The sequence below is a fragment of the Poecilia mexicana genome, unplaced genomic scaffold, assembly GCF_051168715.1.
Source record: "Poecilia mexicana isolate PSO_F unplaced genomic scaffold, ASM5116871v1 scaffold_8, whole genome shotgun sequence".
Taxonomy (NCBI): domain Eukaryota; kingdom Metazoa; phylum Chordata; class Actinopteri; order Cyprinodontiformes; family Poeciliidae; genus Poecilia; species Poecilia mexicana.
This window is the reverse complement of record NW_028263377.1, coordinates 26,970,443-26,997,957: the sequence shown is the minus strand read 5'-3', so window position 1 is coordinate 26,997,957 and position 27,515 is coordinate 26,970,443. Positions and strand designations below refer to the sequence as shown.

Genomic DNA, 27,515 nt, shown 5'->3' with positions numbered 1-27,515 from the left:
TTCATTTGTTGCAGCTGTTCTTCTTCTATGGTTTAATAAGCACACAAATACAAACTGGCCGAAATTAAATATAAAATTATTGACAGACTCAGCATTTTGTATCATAAAACTCAATTATTGAGAACGTGGGGGAGTTTCTGTGGGGTTAAAGGTCAGGGGAGTTTCTGTGGGGTTAAAGGTCAGGGGAGTTTCTGTGGGGTTAAAGGTCAGGGGAGTTTCTGAGAGGTTAAAGGTCAGGGGAGTTTCTGTGGGGTTAAAGGTCAGGGGAGTTTGCTGCAGGAACATCATCCAGCTTTTTGTACCTTTGGGTTGAAGAGGCAGCGTCATGTGAAACCGGCGTTTTTAGCTTTACAGCCTGTTATAATGTTACAGTAACATTCTAACAGGTATGTTGTTTTACCTGGAGTTTTGCTTTTTGACTTTATATGTATAAGTTTTACTTTCTGAAATAAGTGACATAAACTTAGTGAACTTCTTCATAATATTCACGTTTTTCAGGCGCGTCGGTGCATAAAGCCACGTTTTCAGGTCTTCTTCTGTCTCATGATCCTAATTTCTGAGCAAGTCGTTGGGATTATTCACCAGAAATGAAACTTAAACCTGAAATCTGGCCGGCCGTTTAGGTGTGTTTACTGGGAATAAACTCTTTTGTTCCTGCACATCAGAAACATCCAAACTCACTCGACTGTTTTAAAAAACCAGGAAAGTCCTGAAAGGCCCTGTTATGTCGGATATTTTTAACTGGCAGAAATGAAAGTGACATCTGGCCGACCACACCTAAAAAACACCCGACAGGAGAAACAAAAGTGAAACAGAGCAGGTCCATATTTGGAGTTTCCTCCTGAAGGGTTTTATAAGAAGCGGGTCGAGATTCAGCCTGCAGACTGAGACGGACACAAACAGAGGTAAGTCACAGGCCACAAACTTTAATATTTCTCAGAAATGTTTAATTCAAACAGGAAATATGATCAGCAAACGTTCAAAACCAAACTTCCTGAAAGAAAAAGGTAAAAAGGAAAAAGATAAAAACTGTTTGACGCTTAAAGGACATAACGACAAAACTTTTTTCTGAGTTAAAGAGAAACAAAAGCAGCAGAAATCTGGGATTTATTTTATCATTTCAGCAAAATTTAATTAAAAAGCTGTTTTTAAAGCAAAGTGTTTACTGTAATTGATTAAGTTCCTAAAATACTTCCTGCAAATATGAGGCTAGATTTGTTTTCACTTTCATTTTATATTTAAAATTATTCCAACAGGCAGACAAATGTATAAAGTTATGGGCAAAAACAAAAATAAAAAACATTTATACAAATAGATACAAACAACATAAATTTAAACTGAAAACATTGTTTTGAAAATAAAAATATTTCTTAATATTTTACCAGTTTAGAGTAGGTAATGTTTTAGAACAGGGTAAAAATTACTCCCAGTTATTAAGCATATGCTGTTTATTCACTTCTGCTTTAAATGCAACATGATTTCCAGATTAAAAACTTTTAGGATAACAAAGCTTTTGTAGAAACAGGAGGTCTCACTTTAACAAACTTTAAGTGTCGGTATTTTGGTTAAAACATGTTTCTTATTCCTTCAGTGAAGTTATTCACAGAAATATTACAAAATATAAAACTTACTGTGTAGAATTACCATATTTTAAAGTTACTGAAGTAACTAAATAGTAACTTGTTACTTCTCTCCTCCCCTCTGCATGTTAGACGGATAATTGTGAAGATAATCAGCAGCCTGCAGGTACCCATTTGTTCCAGCAGGTGGCGGAGTTGTAGCATTTATTGATTGAAACTGTTTAAACTTTCTTTTCATGTCCTTTTCTGCAGGGATTCTGACACCATCATGAGCAGAGTACAGTGGGCTGAAGTTGACTTTGATCCTCCTCCTGGAGCGATCCGGTTGCTCACCCCGCAACCGGCTGACGGCAAAACCTACGTCATGTACCATGGCACCACCCAGGCGAGCGCTCAGAGCATCCTGGCCAGAGGTTTCCGTCAGTCTAAAGACGGGATGCTTGGTCGTGGGGTCTACCTGAGCAGAGACCTGGAGAAAGCCAGTCGCTATCCTATTGATCATCCTGAGTGGGACAAGGTGGTCATCAAGGTTAAAGTCAATGTGGGGAAGGTGAAACGCATCGATCATCAGAAGCACCCAATGCAGAAGACCTGGCATGACCATGGATACGACACCGCCTGGGTGCCGCCCAACTGCGGGATGGTGCCAAGCGGCCTGGAGGAAAACTGCGTCTGGGATCCGCATCGAATCACCATCTTTGACTTGATAAAACCCACTGTAGTCTCAAATGTTTCAGGTGGCTACATGTAAAACCCAGCAATGATTGATGCATTTTATACAATCAAATATATTTTTATATGTTTGTATGAAGAAATAATTTTGTACGCAGTCATTTTGACCCTAAAAATAAAAGTTTCAAACTTGTGACTGATCATAGATTCAAATTTATCACTCTCTGACATGGCTGAAAAAAGTTCAGCTGTTGATAATGACAGCTAAAATAACGTAAAATACATTTTATATGTCTATAAATGTAGGTGTAACAGGAGGGCATTAGGACCCAGCAGGCCTGGGTCCTAAAGTTTAAAAAGGGAAGCAGTTTTCTTAGCAGTTATGGATAAAGGACTAACCAGTAATTATATTTTAGAGTAGCACTAATATTTTTATTCAAGTAAAAGTAAAATTCAGCTCAGTACTGCAGATGTACCTGTACATCCTGGCAGGTCTTTACAGCTTGACTTTTTCATTCAGAAAGTGAAACTACGTTAAATATAACTGACATCAGATTGTTGATTTCCTGCCTGTTTTATTTTCAACTGATTGTACATCAGAAACAATCAAACTCAACCAACAGGTATAAATATTCTGGAAACTCCAGAATGTGCTTTCTTATTTACAAAGTTATTGGCTGGCAGAAGGGAGAAAAGCTCCACGTTGGTCGACCACACCTGAAAGGTGGAAAACAGGAGAAACAAAAGTGAAAACTCATACCAAGTGAAAGTCCATATTTGGAGTTTCCTCCTGAAGGTTTTTATAAGAGGCTGGAGGAGATTCAGGTTTCATTCTGAGACGGACGCAAACACAGGTAAGCAGGGCTGAAAACCTCTAATATTTCTCTGAAAAATGCTGAATTTAAACAGATCACTGATGTTCATGATTAAACTTCCTGAAAGATAAAAACAGTTGGATGGATTTATATGAATTTAGTCTTGACTGTTCCCCTCCTCTCTTCAGGAATCTATACCAACATGTTCATGCCACATTGGTATGACACCCATCTTAATTCTTTTGGAGAATTTTATTTGAACAACGAACAAGCAGCAGATGGCTGGATCTACACCATGTACCATGGCACCACCCAGGCGAGCGCTCAGAGCATCCTGGCCAGCGGTTTCCATCAGTCTGAAGATGGGATGCTTGGACGTGGGGTCTACCTGAGCAGAGACGTGCGGAAAGCCAGTCGCTATCCTACAACCCCTGGCAAAAAGTATGGAATCACCAGTGTTGGATGAGCAGTCATTCAGACATTTCATGCTGTAAAACAAACTCGGATCAAAAACATGATACAATATTAAGGTCATTCCAAAGTGCAACTTGTTGGCTTTCAGGAACACTCAAAGAAATGAAGAGAAAACATTGTGGAAGTCAGTGAATGATACTTTTATTGACCAAACACAGGGAAATAAATATGGAATCACTCAATTCTGAGGAAAAAAGTATGGAATCACTCAAATTGGAGGTAGAAAAAAGGACACACCCAGTCTATTTCCTTTCCCTAAATGGACACCTGCCCCAGATTAGATGTGCCCGTTAGTGTGCAGTTCAAAACACCTGCAGTCATGACACCTTGGAGGGCTGCTGGACGAAGTGGAGTGGCGAGAACCATGACTCCAACAAGAGAAATGTCCCTTGAAACAAAAGAGAGGATTGTGAAACTTCTTGAAGAAGGTAACCCTTCACGCATGGTTGCTAAAGATGTGGGCTGTTCACAGTCAGCTGTATCCAAGATATGGTCCAAACACAAACAGCATGGAATGGTTGTTAAAGCCAAGCGTACTGGTAGACCAAGAAAGACATTAAAGCGTCAAGACAAACAACTAAAGGTCATTTGTCTTGAAAACCAAAAAAGTACAACTAAACAGATGAAGCATAAATGGGAGGAAGCTGGAGTCAATGTATGTGACCGAACCGTAAGAAATCGCCTAAAGGAGGTGGGATTTCAATACAGGAAAGCTAAATGAAAACCAGCATTGACACCTAACCATAAAAGAACAAGATTCCGATGGGCTAAGGAGAGGCAATCATGGACTGTGGATGACTGGATGAAAGTTGTCTTCAGTGATGAGTCAAGAATCTGCATTGGACAAGGTGATGATGCTGGAACTTTTGTTTGGTGCCGTTCCAGTGAGATTTATGAAGAGGCCTGCCTGAAGAAAACAACCAAATTTCCACAGTCCTTGATGATATGGGGCTGCATGTCAGGCAAAGGCACTGGGGAGATGACTGTGGTTAATTCTTCTATCAATGCACAAGTTTACATTGACATTTTGGACAGTTTTCTCATCCCTTCAATTGAACAGATGTTTGGAGATGATGAAATGATTTTCCAAGATGACAATGCATCGTGCCATAGGGCAAAAACAGTGAAGGCATTCCTTGAAGAAAGACACATTCAGTCGATGTCATGGCCTGCAAATAGTCCAGATCTCAACCCAATAGAAAACCTGTGGTGGAGATTGAAAACAATGTTCCACAAGAAGGCTCCAACCTGCAAAGCTGATCTGGCAACTGCTATCAAAGAGAGTAGGCACCAAATACTGTTTGTCCCTCATCAAGTCCATGCCTCAGAGACTAAAAGCTGTTATAAAAGCCAAAGATGGTGCAACTAAATACTAGTGATGTATTTTGAATGGTCTTTTGTTTATGTGTTTTTCATGATTCCATACTTTTTTCCTCAGAATTGAGTGATTCCATATTTATTTCCCTGTGTTTGGTCAATAAAAGTATCATTCACTGACTTCCACAATGTTTTCTCTTCATTTCTTTGAGTGTTCCTGAAAGCCAACAAGTTGCACTTTGGAATGACCTTAATATTGTGTCATGTTTTTGATCCGAGTTTGTTTTACAGCATGAAATGTCTGAATGAGTGCTCATCCAACACTGGTGATTCCATACTTTTTGCCAGGGGTTGTATTGGTCATCCTGACTGGGACAAGGTGGTCATCAAGGTTAAAGTCAATGTGGGGAAGGTGAAAGCTATCACTAAGCAGAACCACCCCCTGCAGAAGACCTGGCATGACCATGGATACGACACCGCCTGGGTGCCGCCCAACTGCGGGATGACAGAGAGCGGCCTGGAGGAGGACTGCGTCTGGGATCCCCGTCGAATCGTCATCCTGGGGGTCATTTACCCCTTTATGGTCCCAGTCCAGGTTGGATATCCAGGTTATTCATATGGCTACATGTAAAAACAAGCAGTAATTGATTCAGTTTGCACAGTAAAATATATTTCATATATTTGGATAATGAAAACCATTCTGTATCATTCTGACCTAAAAAAATAAGAAAAGTTTTAGAATTGTGATAAAACAGTGACTAATTAATGCAAAAATCGTGTGAAACTGCATGATAAAAATGATATAATTATGATTCAGTCCTCTCAGATCGTTCTTCATAATTTCCCGTTTGTTGTGGGATTGAGACTGAAAAGAAAATGTATCAAATTTAAAGCTGTTTGTCTCCAGACGGGTCGGAATTGAGCTCCATGTGTTATTTAATCAAATCATGTTGAGTGAGAACAAAAACTGGACCCAGCTCAGTTCGAAGTGATTTCCTTTAAACCTCTTTTGGGCCCAGAAAGGACCTACACTGAGTTTCCACCTGTGTTTACTCAACCTAAGTGGTTCTGACCCAGTTAGCGTCCGCCAATCTGAAGGAAAACGCTGAATAGAAAAGCATGTCGATGTTACACAAGTGGCTGTTCCAGCTGGTACATTACTGCCACCTTGTGGTAGCAGAAACACACTGCAGACAGTTGACTAACCTGCCAGGCTTTTTTTATGTCGCACTCATAGTTCACGCAAAGCCTCATGGGAATTTGGAATAAGGTGGATAATACACTAGGGAAGCTTTAGTGTTAGCCAACATGCTATATTGATTACATTTTACCTTAGTGCTGCAGCTAATTTTTACTTATACACTAATGTTTGCTGACTGAATGTTAGTCAATATAATAGTGATAACTAGTGGTACCATTTAAGCTAACCTTAGCATTTTAGCTAATTTTCACTTATACATTGCTCCTTTTACTCTAAATGTAAAGTTACTGGAGCATTTTAGCTAGTTTTGATATAAAAGCTAACCTTAATGCACTGAACTAATTTAAGCTGATTTAGCATACACAGAGCTGTTAGCATACTAGCTAGCGTGTGCAACTGATGGTCAACATGCTACTGACAGCAAAAACTCTCTGGTGCTTTAGGCTGCTTAGACATGTTTCCCATTCCGCACACTTGAATTACTTAATTGGTCTTTAGCCTCAGCTCTTCAGTCATTTGAATCAGCTGAGGGACACGTCTAAAACCTGGAGAGGCCTGGAGGGAGACATCACTGGGCTGATTTGACCTCCAGGTCAAAATCATTAGATTCAATAACCAAAGGAAAGTTGATCCAAAACACAACACCTAATCTACAACAGAATGGCTGAAAAAGAACAGAATTGATCTGTTGTAATGGCCTAGTCAAAGTACAGATGTGCAGCTGAACAAAAAGCTGTTTTTGGACCTTGGGAGAACTAAAACTCACGGCATCAATGGAACAAGAACCTTGTCAGAAAGTGTTTTCAGCACCGCTCAGACTTCAGAACCAAGTCCTGGTTCTGGTCTCCACATGCTTTAGTTGGTTAATCCGTTTCCTTTACAAATCACCAAATTACATCATATTTTATTCAAATTCTTTTTATTTCAGGAGTCTGGAATACAAAAAGATTATTTTAAAATTGGATGCATTTTAAGAGGAAACAAAAAATATAATGACACAAATTAAGGCCAAGAAAGAAAAATAACATTTTTTAGTCTTAATATCTTCATCTAAAATTTCTCACCTCACGGGATTCCAATCCAGGAGGAGTGTATGGTCCGGTTTGATCCGACTGGAAAAGGCTTCCTGAAACGATTTAAACTGAATTTTATTGATGCAGAGAAGCAGCAGCTCTAGACATGATGGATCAGAACCGGGCTACCCTAACAAGGAAGCTCACTCGGGTCTCTAGGATCAGAATCAGGTCCGTTTTATGGAAGTCTTTTACATCTTTGGATTTTCCCCCCATGTTGTCTAATTTTAAACCACTAGAGGGTGACACTGAGTCTTTGCCTGATTTAAAAAGAAACAAAATCATTCACGAATAAAAGTAAGAGGAGATTTCAGTACATTTGTTCTTATGTTGTCACAGTTATTAATCTACGTTCAGAAATGCACAAACACCAATTTCCTAAAAATTACTAAACTTCTCCACTGGATTAGCAGTTCTGGCTCAATCTTCCAGCTTTTTCCGGGACTTCTCCGAAGTGTGGATCTTCATCATGTGGAGCCGGACGTACGTCTTCCGGTTGAAGGTCTTCCCGCACACCTGGCAGCGGTGGCGTTTCTCCCCGGTGTGCGTGTTGCGGTGCTGCGTCAGGAAGCTGCGGTCGCTGAAGCCGCGGCCGCACACCGTGCAGACATGTGGTTTCTCCCCTGAGTGGCCCCGGGCGTGCCGCAGCATGTTCTGCCGGAAGTTGAAAGACTTCCCACAATAGCTGCAGCTGAACGGCTTCTCCCCCGTGTGGACCCTCAAGTGCACCTTCAGGTGGCCTTGTGAGTCGTAGCACTTCCCACAGACGTCACACACCCGCTTGCTGAGATGGGTCTTAAGATGGAGCTTCAGGTTCTCCTTGGAGTCGAACTGGTTCCCACAGACGCCGCAGAGCTCTGAGGTGTGGGTCTTAGCGTGATTCACCAGAGAGACGATGGAGCGGAAGGTTGCTCCGCAGACCTTACACGCCATCTGTGGGCGTTTTGGTGGTGGGTTGGCTGAGTCAGTCTCTTCGCTCTGTGTCGCAGTCGGGCTTCCTGGGTTGCAGTCTTTGATGTGGATCAGCAGGTGGCGCTTGTGGGTGGTGTAGTCGTTGAAGCTTTTGCTGCAGAAGTTGCAAGTGTAGGGTTTCTCACCGGTGTGGATCCGGCTGTGGCGCACCAGGTGAGGCCGGGTGGTGAAGGATTTCCCACACTCAGCGCAGGGGAACGGCTTCTCCCCGGTGTGGATCCTCATGTGGATCTCCAGGTGGCCCTGCGAGTCGAAACACTTCCCGCACACCTCGCACACCTTCCCGTTCTTGTGGGAGTCCAGGTGATCCGCCAAGCTCTCTGGGGAGTCGAAATGATTCCCGCACACGCAGCAGAGCTCCGTCTCGTGCCGCTTGCTGTGATTCAGCAGGGAGAGCACAGAGTGGAACGTCAAGCCGCAGACCTTACACGCCATCCGTGGTTTCCTTGCTGGTGGACTCCTCCTGCTGCCGTTTTCCGGCGAAGACTCACCGAGGCTGCTGTTCTTCACGGAGTGGACGAACAGGTGGCGCTTCAGGGTTGTGTAGTCATTGAAGCTGCGGCCGCACACTGTGCAGGTGTATGGTTTCTCCCCAGTGTGGATCCGGCTGTGGCGCAGCATGTTGGCCCGCGTGGTGAAGCGCTTCCCGCACTCGCTGCAGACAAACGGTTTCTCTCCCGTGTGGATTCTCATGTGGACCTCCAAGCCGCTGGAGCTAGAGAAGCACTTCCCACAGACTTTGCAGCTCTCCGCCTTCACGTGCGTCTTCAGGTGGGCATCGAAGCACTCCTCACTGTCGAATCGCTCGCCACACACACCGCAGAGATCCTTGGAATGCGCCTCCATGTGGTTGACCAGTGACACAGCGAGCAGGAAGGCTCGGCCACAGACTTTGCAGCAGATCTGAGTCTTGTTCTTTTTGGTCGGGTTGAGTTTAGGAGCCACTGGGAGACGAGGAAGCTTAATCTTCAGCATTGCTACCCTTTTCTTTTTCTTCTTCTTCTTAATGCTACGTTTGCCTTTAGATTGGGAGTTGGCCCTCCATTCTTCCTCACTGTCAGCATCAGAGCAGCTCGTTGAGGCGCTGTCGGCGCCGTCCGGCTGCGTCGACGTGCTCGGGAGAGGCTCCTCCTCTTCCTCTTTAACCATCGCCTCGCTGAACTCTGTTGAACTGCTGACGTTTCTGACAAAGGGAGGCATGAAGTTGACCTTGATGATGCTGCTGTCCTCCAGCTCCTGGCTCCGCCCACCGGGGCTGGAGGGATCACGGTTTGTGTCCAAGCTCCATTCCAGCTCGTTGGGCTCTTCTTTCTGCTGATGGTCAGAGGTGAAGTCCTCGTCCCAGACGCACAGCGTCAACTGGGGTTCCTCTGCAGGAAAATACATAAAACCAAATTTAACAATAAAAGTTGTTTCTCAGACTGTCACAATAATAAATTTTGCTGGACGATACATTTTCCCAAAAGTTATTGCGATAAAAGATAATATTGTTGTTTTGAGACCGTTTTCAAGTAATATAATGGTAATGGTATGACTAATGAACTTTGAGTTCAAATGAACATTTAACACTGGAACTGGAAGACATTTCAAAATGAATAAAACAAATAAAATGACTAATGGAGTCTGTTTTCAAAAAGGGTTGGTTGACACCAAACACCAGACTGAAGACTTTTATAATCCAGTTTTTGGAAGAAATAGAAGACTAAAATGATAAATCATGCAAATAGAAATGACTGAGCTCGTTTTAATTTATCATGCGATTAATTGATTTATTGCTTATTGAGACAGGCCTAGCTGCTTCACATCATTAGAAAACGCATCCTTTTAACCACAAAAATAATCAATATTCATGTTTTGCCATAAGTCTACAAGCTGTCTGAAGTTAACATCATGTTATTAACTCATGTTATTAACGGCACAGTTAATAACATCATGTTATTAACATGACGTATTTACAGTTGCTTTCAGGTGAAATCCAAGACAAAAGTAACGAACAAATCTGCAGACTTTACAGCAAGTTCTCCTTTTTTCATAAGTTTTATTTTAAAAAGTGACTTTGCTCAACTGTTAAAACACCTGCAAATTATCGGGGAGTTTTAATTAGTTATCGTTTTAATTTCCTGAACAACTGCAGAAAGTTGTTCATTTCTTTATAAAAAAAAATGCACCGTGATTAAAAACAGACGTAGAATGTTAAAGTAAATTATACTTTTTAAAAACTTTAGACTTCTGTTCTAAGCAATTATCAAAAAAAAAAAAAAAAAGATTTATAACGGTTTGTAAATGGAGTTTGGGACAGTGGTTACATAAAAGTAAAGAAAAAACGAGTAATAAAACGAGTAAAGTCTGTTAATGAGCTTTGGCGTCAAATTTGGGGAAAATATTAACATCATTTTAGTAGAAATTAAAAAGAAGGGAAACTGGACAAAAATCTGATTCTATTGTCTAAATTTAGTCAAATAAAAATCGATAACGGGCCTCTAGCTGGTTGAGATCCGGGAATTAGACGGAGCCGCAGCTCCATCCGGAGGCCCGTGTTTAAATCCCCGCCGAGAGCTCACGCACCTGAGTGTCCACCTGGACTGCCTGGAGGCTCGGCCACCACCTGGAGCATCCTCCGCTGCCGGTGGAGCTCCTGCTTGGAGAGCAGCAGCTCCTCCTCATAGTCTGAAATGGTTTTCTTCACCGCCTCAAAGATCTCATCTGCGGCCGCGGAGAGCCGCTCGTTCACCAGCACCCGGAGCAGCTGGATGCTGGACATGATGCGGGCGGAGACACTTTAATATGGGAAAAATTGCAGCTGGGGAAGAATTTTCTTGGTGTTAAAACCGAAACCCGACATTAAACTGCAGACTAGGGTCTTGTTCTTCCGAATCCTTAAGGCCGGTGCTGCCACCTGGCGGACCGGAGAGGGAACTGCAGGAACTTTATCAAAGGTTGAAGAGACAAAATTTATCAATTTTAATCTTGGGGCAGCACAAACAAATGAATTGATAATAAAAATAGAATAAAAAATACAGTGAAACGTTTAATTTTTTAGTATTTTAAGTGGCCCATAGATTCGATCTCCATATAAATTAATCTAAAAGAGCAACACCTTAGTTTCTAAAATCATTGCTATAAACTACAGACCCCTGTAGGAGTTCTGCAGTGTTATGAGGCTCCCAGGGATCATCTGGACCTTGTGCAACCAAAGCAAGAGCTGGGTTTGTGTCCAGGATGTGTGGGATGTGCAGAGGCTTTTCTGACCCTTGTCCTGTCAGCCTTAACGATCATCTCTTTAGACCTGATTGTTCAGACCTGTCCTGTTTTATGAATGAGCCAAACCTTAAATGAAAGTTCAGGTATTATTTGAGCTTCAGAGATGCTAATCATAGTATTAAGAACACCTTGTTGCCACGGTTACACAAAAAGAAGAGAGCAAGCAAGGAAAGGATGTAGGAAACGGAATAAGTACGAGTTGATTTTGCATCACAGCCGTTTTCCCCCCACTCAACTTTCCACAACTATGACTATTACTGTAAAAAAAAGAAAACGTGAAACATACCAATCTGTTTAATTGTGTTATTTAAACAGCAGAACAGGTAGTTTTAAGGGAAAGTTCAGCAGAAATCTTTTTCATTCCTGGCGCGTCCAGCAGGTGGCAGCATTCTCCCATAAACTCATTACAGCGCAGAATAAACAGAAATGTTGAAAATTAAACAAACTCAGACATTCAACAGTTTTATTGTGAAAAAGTCTTTTCATACACGTTGTCTTGAACTGTACAATCAATAATTTAAAAACATCATCATCATCATCATCGTCACAGACGTCCTCGTGTTTCAGCTCAGCAGCTTCAGCGAGTCATGAATGAACAGGAGTGTTTGTGCAGCAAAAATATTTGTTTGTGCTGTTATTGTTTTAAAGATATTTTTAAAAGTTTCTAGAAGTCAAGAAAGGTCAACCAGCACCCCACCCCACCTTCTTCAAACAAATTTGGTGCTTTGTTTGTGCTGCAAAAAAGTTGTTTATGCTGCTTTTGTTTTGAAGATATGAATGAAATTTTGAAGGTCAAAAGGGCAACCAGCCCCCAAAATCCAATTTGGTGTCAATCAACTCCGTTACGTTTGTGCAGCAAACAAAAATCATCACTATCTTTAAAATGATAGCAGCACAAACAAAACGTTTGCAGAACAAATATTTGACCTTTCATGACCTCTGGAAACATTTATTAATATCTTTAAATGGTGCAACAACGCAGCACAAACGTTTGACACCAGTTTGTTAGATTTAAAGGTTGACCTTTAAACTTTAATATATTCAAAGCAAAAGCAGAACAAACTTAATTTTTTGCAGCACAAATGTTTGACACCAATTTGAAGAGGGAAACGTCACTCAGGTGAGCGAACAGCAGCAGAACGGGTCGGCGGGTCACAGAACGGGTCGTAGTGAGATCTGTGCTGGAAAACACTCAGAGAAACTGGGACAGCAGCTTTTCTGTAAAACAGGACAATTCCTGGATCCATTTTTACAGAATCAAAACAAACAACGAGCCAGAACCAGAACCAGACCGGGACGATTAGTGTCTGCATCTCTGGAACAAGCAGAACTGGGTCAGAAGAAGCAGGACTTATTGATCAGAACCAGCAGGAAAACGTGGAATAAAGAGAAATAAAGTGGCAGCAGGAAAAGAGGAGAGACGAGATGAAGCCCTGCAGAGCATCTATTATTAAACAGCAAGGCATCATGGGACGGCAGGCGGAGGCAGCGATGCGGATCACAGGGAGGAAGAGGAAAAGGAAGAAGAAGAAGAAGAAGAAGAAGAAGAAGACAGCGATGGATCCCCTGGGAGATCCGATCAGATGAAAAGCAGCGGCTCGGAAAAACTCACATGTTCCAACTCATTTAAGCATGAGCGCACTGCAAAAACAAAATCCTACCAAGTTTTCCTCCAGTTTCTACTGCAAATGTCTGAGTAGACTTAAAATAAGGAAACTAACTAACGGGTCATTTTCCTCAAGATATAGGAGAGATTATTTAAGTCAATGATTATTTAATGTGGTTAACAGAGAACTAGTTCCACAGGCAGATTATTTCATTTATGACATGAACATTTTTATAAATGAAATAATCTGAGTGGAAATAGTAAAATCATTAAGAAATTATTGACTTAAACTCTCATATATGTTTCAGAAAAATTACCTGTAAGTTAATACACTTGAAATGAGACAAAACTGACAATATAGAACTAGAGCAAAATTATTTGTAAGATTTTGTGTTTTTGCAGTGAACAGAGTGAAACGTCCTGCAGCACCTGAATGCAGCGCAGAGAGGACATAAGTAAGTAAGGACGGAAGGAAGGAAGGAAGGAAGGAAGGAAGGAAGGAAGGAAGGAAGGAAGGAAGGAAGGAAGGAAGGAAGGAAGGAAGGAAGGAAGGAAGGAAGGAAGGAAGGAGACATCAGGATCTAAACTTAAAGTCTGGAAGTGAAAATATTTTTAAATTTTCATTCTGGACGGGAAAATAGTGAAACTGACTGTTTTGGCTTCATTTGACTTAAATAAATGTTTTTTCTTCATCACTGAAACTAAAAAAGAAACTGATAAAATCTGAAATTTCACCATTCAGATTCAAAGTGAAGCAGATGAAGGCAAAAACAAACCTAAAAACTTTAAAAACGGGTCAGAGTTTTCCCTCATTAAGGCCCGGTTCTGTCTGAACCCGTCCAGCTTCTCCGATGTTCCCAAACATCGACCCAGAGCTCATCTGAGGTATTTCTAACAACAATACTGAATCTGATCAGGTCTAAACGAGGGAGACAAGAGGGGAGATGAACCTGAAGTAAACAGAACCGTCCGACCCAGTTAAATTCCCGTCCAATCAGAACTCAAAACGCTTCGATTAACCGCAAAATAAAAACCATAACATAAAACCCGAATCTGGGAGCCAGTGGAAGTGGAACTGGACTGTGTTAGTGATAAAACATGGATCAAGGCACCAAAGCGAGCCTGGACCGGAGTCAGCTGTGGTTCTGTAGTGTGAAACGTTGGTTAGCTTATCGGGAGGAGAGCGGTGAGGTTCTGTACATGTAGTGACGCCTCTGCAGTCCGGCTCTCCGCCCCGCGGTGAAACGTCGCTCCGCCCGTCTCCTAGGAGATCTTGCAGTTGCTGCGGGTGCAGTTCTGCGGCGGGCTCTGCGGCGGGCGGACGGGTTTGGAGCGCTTCAGGCTGTTGGCCTTGGAGCCGCCGGCCGGGTTGGCCAGCGAGTACGAGCGTCCGTGCATCATGACGGCGTTCATGCCGTTGGCCATGGAGAACGACTTGAGGTGGGACTTGATGGCGACGGGCAGCGGCAGCTTGTCGATGAGGTGGACGGGCGTGCAGGACACGATGGCTCTGCAGCACAGGTCCTGCAGGCTGAACACTGAGGGAGGGAGACGGGTCAGAACGGGTCAGAACCACAGGACCGGATCGTTGAAAAAAGCAGCCAAACTGCAGCTTCGTTCACAGCAGCAGAATAAATGAACCTGTCACTTTAACAATAAAATAATAATGCAGCCATTTTTACTGCTGTACTCGGAGCGAGGCTGTGGAGTCGTAAACTGTTCACACAGAAGTCATTAGCAGCATGAACGACCACGCAGAAAAAAAAAGAAATCAGATTTTAAAAACTCTGAACTGATTAAGGGTTTAGCTGCATGGCTGGACCCTGAGCCGGTAAACAACGCCCCCCCTCGGCCCACTCACCTCTGTTGGGCCTCCAGAACTTCTCCATGCCGTGCCGCATCAGGACGATGCGCGACAGCTCCGTGAAGGACTCGATCACGTTGAAGTTGCAGAGCGGGCTGACCTCGAAGAAGGTCATGCCGTTCTTCTCGGCGTAGGCCCGGGCCTGCTCCGTGGGAACCTGCCGCTTGAAGGCCAGGTGCAGCCGGTTCCCGACCAGGATCCGCGGCACGCCCGGTGCATGCTGGGAACAAAACGCAGCCAGTTTGGTATTAACTCAACAAGCTGCAGGTCTGTGCCTGACTGAAACACAAGACTCTGGATTTCCTTTGAAGGTTTCAATCATCTAACATCTTTCTGCCAAAAGGAATCTGGAACCAGCAGAGAATCAATAGGTTCTCTCAATCTAAGGAGTCAAAATAAATGATGGAAAGTGTTTCTATGTTTATATATATATATATATATATATATATATATATATATATATATATATATATATATAGAAAACAAAGAATCAGAATTAAATGGAGAATAAGTCTAAAAACCTTTTGAAAAAGTGAAACATCCCTTCAATGGTGACAAAAGATGCTGTGTTGAACAGGTTAGGATAGAGCTATGCTCTATACCTACAAAACATTTTTTGCACAAAATCATTCCTTGATAATGAGATTTTATTCGGCTCGATTTTTTGCATTTCAGCTATTTTAGGGCTCTGTCACTTTAAATTCAAATAAGCGGCTGCTAAGCCACGCCCCCAACTCAACGTTTACTCACACACATGAAAATGTTTGCAAATAAATGCACAATTATAAAACCATACATTTCTGAAAAGCAGAAGTGGAGCCTCCTGCACAATCAACATGAATGCAGCAAGTGCTTTCTGGATGGTAAGTCAACAACAAAACACTCTCCTTTTCCAGCAGCCATTGTACAGCACTAAAACCAGCTGACCAAATGTGCTGGAGCACCAAAAAGTGAATTTTGCATAAACGCAGGGTTTGGCGAACAGAGAGAGAACGACGCCCCCTGGTGGAGTGGCTCTGGGTGATGAGCCTTACTCCTGATGTCTATAATCACCTCTGACTGAATGATCCAGATCGTGAAAGCTTTGCTTCATTCCCTACATGACTGGGAGAAAATTAATTTATGGAAAATAAAACAGGAGTTTTGTCTCAGCCGACAGGAAAGTTTCACTTCTTCAGACGTTTTAGATGTTTTCCTTTAACATCTGATCCAGATGATTTCAACTCAGCAGAATCTCATTAATCTGAAATCAGCTGCAGCAGAAAAGTCATGTAAAAGCTGCAGGGCGGGCCGCCTTCAGGCCCAGAGCGTCAACATCCACAGAACATCAGGAAAACTCAGGAATAATTCAGACAGGTTGCATAACCAAACTGAAGGTCGGTCTCATCATATTTAACATTTATTCACAATTAAAACACAAAAACTAATTATTTTATGATTTATTAAGATCCTGCTAGAAGAGGCACTTTATGTTTTGTACATTAAATCCACAACTGGCTCAGAAATGCCAGGATTTAGTCAATATTTACTGGAAAAAGGCAGTTAGATGACATCAAACTGTGTAAAGGGCCATAAAAAGCAAAGCAGATCTACGGCTCAGAACCTTTTTAAAAGATTAAATTCAGACTTCATGCAGAGAATTAAACCATCAGGTATTTTGAACAAACTTTAAAATATTTCAGCTTTGTTTCGTCCATTAAAGGTGTCAGAAGAGCCAGGAGAGCCGAGGTGGAGCAGGAAAAGCAGAGCTGGAGCCCACATTCCACAGACCAAAAATACCACCACACACACACACACACACACACACACACACACACACACACACACACACACACACACACACACACACACACCGATGCAGCAGACATCCTCTTTGTTTCCATGTCAGCAGGAAGGACACAAAGCAAGACGCTGGAATTCCCTGTTTGCGTCGTTTAGCTTCGCAGCGAAGCAGCAGGAAATATCACAAGTTTTTCCTGATCCTAATCTCATCCTTCAGGTTCCTATGCATCAAATATTTTGTTTAATGCAGCATAAAACATTTTACAACAGAAAGAGAGAGAAATATCTAACACGACCTGAGATCTGTGTTTGCTATTAACTAGGGCATAAATGATCATAACAATCAAGCAAAAAGAATAAGTGAGTAATCTAATACAAAAATTGCCCTGTTCTGTAGCAGGAATCACAGCTGGAGGATTTTCATGAATGAGCAGAAAAAACCTTGATTGTTTGGTGATTGTTGGTGGTGTCTCTCACCTCGTCGATCTCCCTGATCCAGCGGTCGATGCCGTCGAAGGACCAGCGGTTGGTGATGTCATACACCAGCAGGATCCCCTGAGGAGAGACGGAGTCACCAGAATCAGAACGAGTCAAACGATCCCTAAACGTTAGCTTAGCAGGCGCTAGCTCTCACCTGAGCGCCGCGGGAATACGAGCGGAAGATGGTGCAGAACCGACCCTGACCCGACGTGTCCCTGTGGAGCAGCGCAGGGCGTTAGCACGACGCCGAGGCGGAAACACATCAGCACGATAACACAGGAACTCATCCAATAAACTTTAAATTCTAATAAATATCTAACACTGGAACTGGAAGACGTTTTAAATATACAAAATAAATAAACAACAAAAACAAACCAAAGCACCAGACTGAAGACTTTTATCATCCAGTTTTTGGTAGAAAGAGAGAAACAATAAATCATGCATATAGAAATTATAGAGTTTGTTTTAATTTATCATGCAATTAATTGATTTGTTTGTTGTGACAGGTAGAATCATTAATACCCGACGTGAGCAGTTCACACGCAGTTATTTTCCCAATCGCTTCAAAGTTCTGCTAATGATGATAATTTGATGCTGACACTAAAAGAGGACATTTTTCTTTTAAGCATTATTTGTAATATGTACAAAGTGTAAGGTCACAAGATGATCAACATGCCTCATTAAAATTTCTTATTTTTGTGTTGACCTGAATTCAAAATAGAAACTGTAAAACAAGATGGCCGCCCTCACACGTTGACACCTGAACTCAGGAAACCCAAAGAGCTCATTGGTGAAAAACAAATTACAAAAATTTAATCTCAGTTTCTTGTTGAATGACCAAACGGCTCTCTGGAAAATATTTCCTCCAGAAACATGATGGAAACTGAATCCTTTTGGCGCCAGCATCAGTTTTTGTTGACCAACGTTTTCCTGTAAGGTTTTCAAACAGCAGCGGTTGGTGTTCGCTCACCACAGCTCCAGCTTCACCCTCCGGCCGTCCAGGAGGATCGTTGTGGTTTTATAGTCGATCCCTGCAGAGAGACGGGAGCAGCTGTTAGCAACACGGAGACGTCCGTCAGGAAAACAGTGACTCAGCACCAGCAGGAAGCATTTAAACGCCACGGCGCTGCAGGGTTTCCCCCAGTGGATTATCATTGTTTATTTATTATTGTTCGTTTTTAATGTTTGCCTTTTTTAAGACTTTATAGTTGTTTTTCAGGTATTAATCTTCCAATAACACATTATCATATTTTCAAATTTCCTGCCAATGTTAAACATTTTAAACTTGAAAAATGGCGGCCGTCCAGCAGCCCACCACCGGGTTTAGAGCGTTTTCAGGGGGAAAACCTGAACCGTCAACCTAAAACATGTCAACAAGCCCCAGAACCAGCTGCTGCTGAAAACTTCACTCTCTTCTAGCGAAGCGACAGCTAACGTTTAATCAGAAAGCGCTGACGCAGCATTTTTCACAGGAAGCTGGATGTTAAAAATAATTCACTTTCCAAAACAACACCTATGTTGTTCAGGTGACTCATGTTGACTTTCACTACTGCTGACTCAGTATAACGGAGCAGGAAACTGATCTCTGCCAAACCTGTCTGACCTGCTGCTGCGGTTTTTAAGAAGCACATGAACACCTGAGGACAAACAGGTGCAGAGCAGAGCGGCCCGCTCCCCACCTGGGAAAACGTTTAAAGACTCAAACTGGGACTTTAATTAGTAGAATAAAGTTTCACCTGTTAAAAATTTTAATGCAATTGCATTTATTGTTCTTTGTGTTTTTTAAATAACCGTTCTAGTGGAACCTTTCTATTTGCATGTTTCTGGTACGCCTGTAAATCTGATGCACTAGCTACACGCGCTAACAGCAGCGATGGAAGCTGCTTCTCTCGGCCTGATGGGGGTTAAAGTCGGTTTCAAAACCATCTCAGTGGAAAAGGCTGTTGTTGTGTTCAAGCTGTGCTAAAGTAAGCTAGCCTATCAGTGAAGCTATTCAAGCCTAAAATAGCATCTGAATGCTAAACACGTAGCAGCTAATGCTAATATCAGCGTCCACATTTCCAAAGGAGAAAATCAGATGGTTGAATAACCTGAATAAATTAAAAACTAAAATTTCTGTTGTTGAGCTCATATGTCTATTAGTAAAAATCAGGAAAAATGATTTTTAAATTAAAAATGCTGCTTATTTTGACGATGTAGTTTTATATTGAAACACAATAAATTACAGACTCTGTAATCAACTTGATTGTAAATATTACTGTAACTGTAAATATTACATTATATTTACAATATGTAAACAAACAAAAGAAGGTAGTGAAATGCTATTTGTCTTGTTAAACAGTGAATTTTAAGTCCTGCGTTGGGTTTTAATTTCCAGTGATGCAGAGAAATGCTCTTTTTAAAGAAAATATTTATTTTACTATATATTTATTAAAGCAGTCCCATCCGCTCAGATCAGTTTTTACAACAAAACCTTTGATCAGTGCAGCTCTAAGTTTCTAAGAAGTTCAGATAAATAATTAAAATGCAGCCAAATTTATGCTTAGTAAATAGAACAGAGGATTTATTCTTATGAGTGCGTAGTTTAATTTCCCTCGCAAAGTGAGCGGACTGAGTTATCTGTGTCTAAATGAAGCAGCAGGAAGAGGAAGTTAGAAGGGAACATGATTTATTATGAAGGCCAGAGAAAATGTCTGCAGCCATGAAAAACAAAGTTCTTCTTTACGGATCATTAAAGTTTTAATATTACTGCTTCAATTGTTATTTAAGGTAAAAACTGTTGAATCCTCACATCAACCTGCTAATTCATGAGGCTTTACAGCGAGGAGCTCCTCATCAGTCGGGTTTTCAAAACGACTGCTTCAGGTTCTGACGGGTCACCGCTGCTGGCTAACAGCATTAGCAACATCTCACAATTTCCAGGCAACTTAAAGCTGCAGCTGACCATAAGTGCTGCGCTTGCAGCCTAATTGAATTGGAGTGAGTGCAGGGCGGCGGTCCAAGAGCCGCCTTTCCTCTTAATGCCGGACCTCACTTAGAAATCCCAGATAATCGATATTCTCCTGTGGCGTCTTCGATTGAAGCCGCTTCCATTCAAAAGGAAAATAAAATAAAACTCAGACGGCGCTCAGACTGGAGCAGATTTAACTTTGAGGTGCATTTATTAGATTTTAGAGTTCATGACATTAACAGAACATTTTCTATCTTTGACCATTTATTTTAAATGGTGAAGAGAAAATCTGAAGGCCATTTTGACAGATTTCGATTCACACACAGCCGTTTCCAGCTTTTCACACACTGCAGAGGAAACTAAATCAGTTAATAATATTAACACTAATAGTCCCATCTGAGTGTCTTCTGACACATGAGGACAGGAGGCTTTGTTCAGAGTTCAGACTTTTGATGGCTTTGAGGAATGTTCCCGAATTTCAAACCTTTGGCTAAAGTGCTGCTTGTAATCCCAGTGTCCAGTAGAACATGGATCCAGATCATCATATTTAATTAGTGCAAACAGGTGAACAATTCATGCTCATAATTTCAGTAAAATTCACATTTATTCATCTGTTTGACGAATTCTCTGTTCATCTTGCTGAATATTAATTACACCAAATGAAATGCAATTGAATGTCATCACTTTAATTTTAAAAAATGGTGGTCAAAATATTTTTATTTTTGATTGCATCTGTCAAATGATGGACCACAAACATATTATTTTATTACAGCCACGCGAAGCGTCAACATCTGACAAAACGAAGCTCAATTCACTTCAAACCAGCAGGTGGAAACATCCGATTCTCATTTTGTTCCCCAACATTTCAAAGTTCACCTAAAATTTGCATGTCAGTTGGATGGAAACTGTGATAAATTTCTCATCACAGTAAGATTTTGATTTATCATTGTCATGATAAATTCTAATTAATAAGGTTTGAAAACCCATAAAACTGCCCGTATTGTCAGGATTCTTATTTTTCCCATTTTTATCCGGAGTTTCTTCAATGAAAATATGATTCAATGTAAAATATGATTCAATGCAGTTACTGTGTGTATTTTAGTGACAAGTCACAGACCAAGCAGGGAGTCGACAGCCAGAGATCAGGCTCAGCCAAGAAAATACTTTTATAGCATTTTTTCTCACTTTTGATGCGTCAAATATCAGCACAAAACATCTGCTGATGTCAGCATATTGGATTAAATCAGTAGCTGTTTGCACTAAACACTTCTCCTTCACATTTTCCCATGACATTTAGCTTTAGCTGCAACTATTGCTTCCATGCGTCTGAAACAAATGATGGGAAAAATATCAGACCAACCACCAGCAGGTGTAGCATTAGCTATGACTCTTTAAGGCTAAACAACATGTTGCTGTGAGAAGCTGCAGATGAAACGGTAAAGACTTTGAGTTAGCATTGCTACTCAGAACCAGAGCAGAAATTACAAACTCTTTAAGAATACCACTGGTTCAGATTAGAGCTCAGAGCACTTTTAAATCCCGCAGTAGGGTGCCGGTTTGTAAAGTCTCTAAGCTACAGACAACTGCCCACTTTTCTGTCCCTACGTTTGTTTCTATTATTTTGTTAAATACTGATAGCAGAGATCCCCAACATGAAATCAAGTGTTTTTTTCCTTTCTACCTTTAACTTTCTTCCAAATTACAGCATAAAAACTTTAGATTTCACTAAACTGGTTTGAAAAAGTAGACATATTTAAGTAAATATTAAAGCAGATTATATTTTGATTCTACAAACCAAATAATGTTTTAAAAGAGTTTCCATAATGAAAATACTCATTTCTGCATAATTGTTTTGCCATTTCTGCAGAACAGGAACTTGAGTCTGTGCACAAATTAACTCTGTGGTTTTCTGGCTCTGCTGTGAGGAGTAATAAATTAAATGAGTGATGCAGGTGAATACTTTGAGGTTCCTCACATTCTGGGAAGCATAAGTCAGTTTTCTTATATAGGAAAAACATGAGAATGAGGACTAGAGCAAATTCTCATGAGTAAGAAGCAAAAAGAAAGTGAAGAAAAGAAATGTGTTGCAATAAGAGTCTGGCTGCATCTTTAAAGAGGATTAAAGAACATCCTGCTTTTTATTTAGCTCCAGCTCTCAGTTAAACCCACTAAAGCTCCTGTTTTATCTGGATCCAGCGATAAATGCCACCAATAAACTTCTCCATTAAACTACTGAACGATGGAGCAGAAAGCCAAACTGATTTGATTACGCGTCAGGAAAAAATAGAAGCTTAGTCAAATTATCTATGGAGCAGATAAACTGAAATGCATCGCTTAAAACTGAAATTACTCTAAATTTTTAAACAGGATTTATACTTTGCTCACTGGGAGAGATCATAACTTTCTAATATTCAACTAAATTCTGAAAAACTTAGTGGGACATGACAGCATACTGGTCATTTTCTGAGAAAATCTTTAGATTTTGTCGTTTTATTCCTGGAATGGGTTGAGGCAGTGTTAGCTAATATAAAAGGTTGATAAAAACAACTAGTTCCACTGGTAGATTATTTCACTTATATGAGAAATTATCTGTTTTTATCTAAATGAAGGAATTATTGGCTTGAAACAAGCTCTTGATTCTTGCTAAAAAATCACTTCCAAGTTAGTTTTGATTTATTTCAAGTGTATTAAGACATTTGAACCAGAAACTAGATAGAAATACTTAGTAATATTTTGTGTTTTTGCAGTGTAGGGAGTTATGCTTCAACTGGCACCCCAAAAATCAGGACCAATCAAAGCCTGCGGGCGGCCTCAACCAATCAGAATCTGTTCTCCTGAAATATTCAGGGTGCACAGAAGGAAACACACACACTCACACACACAGCCCGTCTGCTGATGGAAATCAATAGCACCGCCGTCTCTGAGCGCGTTCAGCTGCGATCTGCTCAGCCTCCATATTTAATGAAGCCGTTTGATCTGCCCCGCTGCCTCCTACCGGGTTCAGACGCCGATCCGACTTTTATTTATGTGGAGAAACGAGGAAATTATCCAGAAACGTCCAGAAGTCAATATCAAACGCAAACAGTCAGACGGAGCGATTTCATCTAAAAACAACTGGAAACTCTGGATTTTTCCTCCATTAGTCACAGAAACAACATTCCAGCTCAATCACTGTTCAGCATTTACCAATCAAAGCTAAATCATTATTTATAATGATGCGATTAGGAAAATAAACAGATTGTAGGTTACTGGAGTTCCTGGGGGCGCTGCAGAAAAAGCGGCCACCCTGCAGGCTGATGTATTTTTCATGAACTGTTGCTGTTTTTGCAGAGAGGAGGAGAGAATCCGACTCATCTGCAGCAGATCAACCGTTTCTGTTTCAGCACCTGACTCTGACATCAGCCACGTAATGAGGAGGAATTAGGATTAATTAGTCTGAGGGTTTGTCCAGCTGTGCTCCAGCTGTTCACTGCATTCTTTAATGCGTTCCTTCCCTCCGAGCTGCCAAAGTGTTTCACACAGTCCAGGTTTCCCGATGGAAATCATCCGTCAGTGGCTGATTCATCCAGCCATTTCCAACACGTTTCATTTTTTTAATGACCTACTTCTCAAATAGCAAATTTCCAAATATCCCAGTTTATTTTTAATCATATTTTCCAGTTTGTACCACTCGGCTTCTTTAGCCACCAATCACCTTCCAGCTGGATGTTGCACCTTGAATGCAGGTCGAACTGGGACAGATCATTTAAACTGGTTCGCTTCCACAGTCAAACCTTTCAGTTTCTATTAACTGAGCTTTTCTTTGCATCAGCTTCCTTCGTCTGGTTCTGATCTGGTGACGACGCTGTCGGCTCTGAATAACTTGAAATCCATCTATAGAGGCGGCAGGCATCTTTACTGTAATAAAGAGCGCTGTGGCGGCCATCTTTACTGACATGAACAAAACGCAGAGGCAGCCATCTTTGCTGCCAAATAAGTCACTTTGAAGACAAGTTATTCCGACAGAAATCTGATTGCATTTTAATCAATAGTATGAATGACAGGCAAAATAAAAATAGAAAATGAAGTCTGTCTGTCCTTCAAAAAAACAGGCTAGTTGAGGCCAACTCACCAGACTGAATACTTTTGTCATCCAGTTTTTGGTAAAAAGAGAAAAACAATCAATGGAAATGAGTTTGTTTTAATTTATCTTGCGATTAATTGATTTATTGCTTGTTACAGCAGACCTAATCAAACAGTTTGGACATTTTCCTTTCTGGGGTTCAATGTAAACAAAGACCCCAGTTTGTGTTGATCCTCAGACTAGAAAAAAATTATTCAGTATTTTATTAAGCTATATTTAAAAACTGCAGTCCAAGCAACTTTTGGTGATAATTCATTAAATCATTTTGCTCTAAACACTGAGTATAGTTTCCACCTTCCACCTTTCCTTCAATCAGATAAGGTGGAAATTACACCCAGTTATGACAATTAGTTTTCAGGTTTAGACACAGAGCATCATGTGCTACATTGGGGATGTGAATGAGAAGCATTGTTTACTCTGCCCCACTGTGACATCCACACACAGTGCGAATGTTCAGGACTTTTCTTGCCAAAGCGTGAGCCATCAGAAAAGCAGGTTTTTCTGCCAGCAGTGACTCACCGCTGCTGTAAGCATACGGAGACTCTGCAGATCCGTCCTGCAGGCTGTCCAGGATCTCCCCTTTGCCCACGTCGCTGTCTCCCACCAGAAGGAACTTCAGCAGGTAGTCGTAGCTCTTCACTGGGCTGCCCTGGCTGCCCATCTTCACCTCTGACCTCAGGAGGCTCAAAATATGTTATTTCCCTCTGGCTTGATCCAAAACAAAGTCTGTTTTGCCATGAACTACCTGGATGTGGGTCCAGTTGCAGAGGCTTTGTTTTTCACTATTTCCAGCTAAAATTTCTAAATAAAGTGGGTGTCATAAATATGTTAGATACTGTGAAGCTTGATTAAAGATAGTGCACATTGGGAGAAAAAAATCCCATGTAAATAAGACATTATGTAATCAAACTGAAGCTGAGCCTGCCTTTAAATATCGATTGAAGAAACTGATAACTCCATCTGAATCCGGTTGGAAACTCTAAAACAGCAGCAAAAACATGTCAGTATTTATATTAAACTTCTCATTGCTTTGTTGTGAATTTGTTTTAAAACGCTCTCAAACTAGAAATGCGTCGTTTCTCTTTTTCATTCAGGAGACGCTTTCGTAGCAACGAGAAGCTAGCTCTGCATGGGAGCTAGCGGGCTAGCCTAGCTCTCCCACAGCTGCTTTCAATCAAAATAAAATTTACATAAAAGACAGCTTCGAGATATAACCCTAAATGAGTTGAAATTAGACTTTAGAGTAAAGCTAAAATATATAAAGTAGCGCTATTTCAACGACCAGTAACGTTTTTTCCCCCCAGCTAGCCCAACTTCCCCCCAACGTCTGTATAATTTCAGGCCCCCCTTCTCTTCATTTACTCCGGGAACAAAACAGTCCGTAACTTCAAATCCAGGGGAATGACCCGAGAAATGGCTGGAAATCACGCAGCCGAAAGGTTGTTGCGTCCAGTCCAAATCCGTGTGGGTGCACTCGGAAATCTCAGCCCGCGATGTTTCCATTCCTCTTCATGGTTGTCTGTCATAATCACAGATGTTCCTCCTCCACGAAGCGCCACAACAACACTGCCACTCGCTGCTCCGCCGCTCTCCCTACGCAGCACTAGCCACGCCCTCTTCCCCGCCTATCTCTCATGTGATTGGACGCTGGGTTTCGCGGGGGTAGTAAACAGGCGCGTCTATTGGACAAGAAATATGTCTATCACAGATTGTTGTCAACAATGCGCAGATGGTGGAGGGGGTATGTGGACACAAAAAGATGTTCCATTCTTCCCAGAGTGCTGTTAGAACAAAGACAGAGACATTTCATCATGTCGATTAACATGATTAAATTAAAGCCTACTATGGGTTGTAAAGGGACAGTCAGAACCTATTTACACAATTTACTCTAACTTCTTAGACATCTTTTATTAACTGTTTCAGTTTAAATAATCACCTCAATTTAATCATGTTTATCAGCACCAGCACATAAAATAGGATAAATTGAGATTAAAGGAGGTCATAATTCCATTCCAGTTCTTTTTATGTTGTTGCCTGATGCGATAAACTGCATAATCAGAGACTATATTACCTAAGAACAACTAGTTCTCAATCAGTTCCATACAAATCCAGTTACAACCAATCAATTAATTTTATACACAACAGTCAGGATCATATTCGAATCCAATAAAAACCCAGTTAGTCAAATATTTTCTAAATATGAAAACCAGAAAATTGAACTGAAGCTTGCCTTTTCTATTTGCCATCAAGCACAGGGTGATAGTAGAGAGGAATGGTTCCCTTTGAACATGAGGAAACGTCCACCATTTGGATCAGCCAATTTTTTTTGTACTAGAGATCGAGTATATTCTGATAAAGAAATAAGAAATAAGTAAGAAATGATTGGAAGAGCTTTTGCCGAATCACCCTTGAATATTATATTTATTATTTAGACAATGCTGTGGAAAAAATGCACAGAAAACTTTATTTGGGATATTTAAAGAAATGTTCTGGGGAAATAAACTGACTGGATTAATTTAGTTTTACATAACTGATGACATATTTGATCTCCAAAAGTTCAAATAAATATTTTTCCCCTTGAATTGAATATGATGCATGTTATATTATTTGTGGAAAATAATTCAAAAATTATTAATCATGGTTTCATGTTTAACTTCACAAAAACCTGGGATTTGAAATGAGGTGTGTAGACTTTTGAGAGCCACTGTAAATCACTATGATGGGTTAGCTAACGCCTCTGCAGACCCCACACATCCTGGACACAAATGGTCAGGCTGGCGATAGACAAGTTTTCTCTTTTACACCATACAGCCTGATAAATCAGCTACTGCAAACAGAATAAACATATTTCCACTACCAAAACTTAATTTTTTGTGTCAAAATGGTCAACATGGAGCATTAACGTTAGCATTGGCTGCCATCTGTGTGAAATCAGTATTTATATCACCATGACTCATCTCCCTACACTCAGCTCAGCCAGAACACCTACACACATAATGAATGAAGCATGCAAACCTGCGCTGACAGCAGCAGCTTTAACAAGACTGCTAGATGGAAATCTAGGAATTAAGCTGCAGTTAGAGCAGTAAACAGCTTTAATATTTTCTCAGCAAACCCATGTGATTTTTCTAAGTCAGCAAATAATGAATCAAAACAAATGTGTTTGCTGAGCAGAAGGATGACAGGAAATATAGTTGGATTTTTATTTATTTACCTGCGTTGCCATGAGGATTACAGACATTTTTAAGGTGCTTTAACATTTCTGGAAGTTCTTGTTTATAGAAAACCTAAAAGCTATTGAGATTCATTTAAAAACATTTATGCATAAATGCCACCCTGGACGAG

The 27,515-nt window shown here is 41.0% G+C and overlaps 3 protein-coding genes across 3 annotated transcripts; 1 reads left to right on the top strand and 2 right to left on the bottom strand.

The window, feature by feature from the left end:
- The first annotated feature begins 757 nt into the window (after positions 1-757).
- Positions 758-5,670, top strand: LOC106934309 (uncharacterized). Its single transcript, XM_088007904.1, has 5 exons — positions 758-905; positions 1,833-2,328; positions 2,977-3,106; positions 3,256-3,508; positions 5,207-5,670. The coding sequence occupies exons 2-5, from the start codon at positions 1,849-1,851 to the stop codon at positions 5,487-5,489; spliced, it is 1,146 nt and encodes a 381-aa protein (XP_087864030.1). The 5' UTR covers positions 758-905; positions 1,833-1,848; the 3' UTR covers positions 5,490-5,670.
- A 1,291-nt stretch (positions 5,671-6,961) lies between these two features.
- On the bottom strand, positions 6,962-11,016 carry LOC106934320 (uncharacterized). Its single transcript, XM_015014132.2, has 2 exons — positions 10,670-11,016; positions 6,962-9,474 (listed from the first exon to the last, which is right to left on the bottom strand). The coding sequence occupies exons 1-2, from the start codon at positions 10,863-10,865 to the stop codon at positions 7,553-7,555; spliced, it is 2,118 nt and encodes a 705-aa protein (XP_014869618.2). The 5' UTR covers positions 10,866-11,016; the 3' UTR covers positions 6,962-7,552.
- Positions 11,017-11,814: 798 nt separating this feature from the next.
- On the bottom strand, positions 11,815-25,735 carry rab40c (RAB40c, member RAS oncogene family). Its single transcript, XM_015014126.2, has 6 exons — positions 24,690-25,735; positions 18,068-18,128; positions 17,252-17,312; positions 17,095-17,172; positions 14,833-15,055; positions 11,815-14,509 (listed from the first exon to the last, which is right to left on the bottom strand). The coding sequence occupies exons 1-6, from the start codon at positions 24,829-24,831 to the stop codon at positions 14,235-14,237; spliced, it is 840 nt and encodes a 279-aa protein (XP_014869612.1). The 5' UTR covers positions 24,832-25,735; the 3' UTR covers positions 11,815-14,234.
- Between the last annotated feature and the right edge of the window lie 1,780 nt (positions 25,736-27,515).

Excerpts from the sequence above, each read along its gene's own strand:
- rab40c (XM_015014126.2), bottom strand. The coding sequence starts at position 24,831 with ATGGGCAGCCAGGGCAGCCCAGTGAAGAGCTACGACTACCTGCTGAAG. Across the intron at positions 18,129-24,689 it reads TCCGTATGCTTACAGCAGCG|GGATCGACTATAAAACCACA; the intron begins GTGAGTCACTGC and ends GTCTCTCTGCAG. Across the intron at positions 15,056-17,094 it reads GGATCAGGGAGATCGACGAG|CATGCACCGGGCGTGCCGCG; the intron begins GTGAGAGACACC and ends TTTTGTTCCCAG.
- LOC106934320 (XM_015014132.2), bottom strand. The coding sequence starts at position 10,865 with ATGTCCAGCATCCAGCTGCTCCGGGTGCTGGTGAACGAGCGGCTCTCC. Across the intron at positions 9,475-10,669 it reads CAGTCCAGGTGGACACTCAG|AGGAACCCCAGTTGACGCTG; the intron begins GTGCGTGAGCTC and ends ATTTTCCTGCAG.
- LOC106934309 (XM_088007904.1), top strand. The coding sequence starts at position 1,849 with ATGAGCAGAGTACAGTGGGCTGAAGTTGACTTTGATCCTCCTCCTGGA. Across the intron at positions 3,107-3,255 it reads TGAGACGGACGCAAACACAG|GAATCTATACCAACATGTTC; the intron begins GTAAGCAGGGCT and ends TCCTCTCTTCAG. Across the intron at positions 3,509-5,206 it reads CCTACAACCCCTGGCAAAAA|GGGTTGTATTGGTCATCCTG; the intron begins GTATGGAATCAC and ends ACTTTTTGCCAG.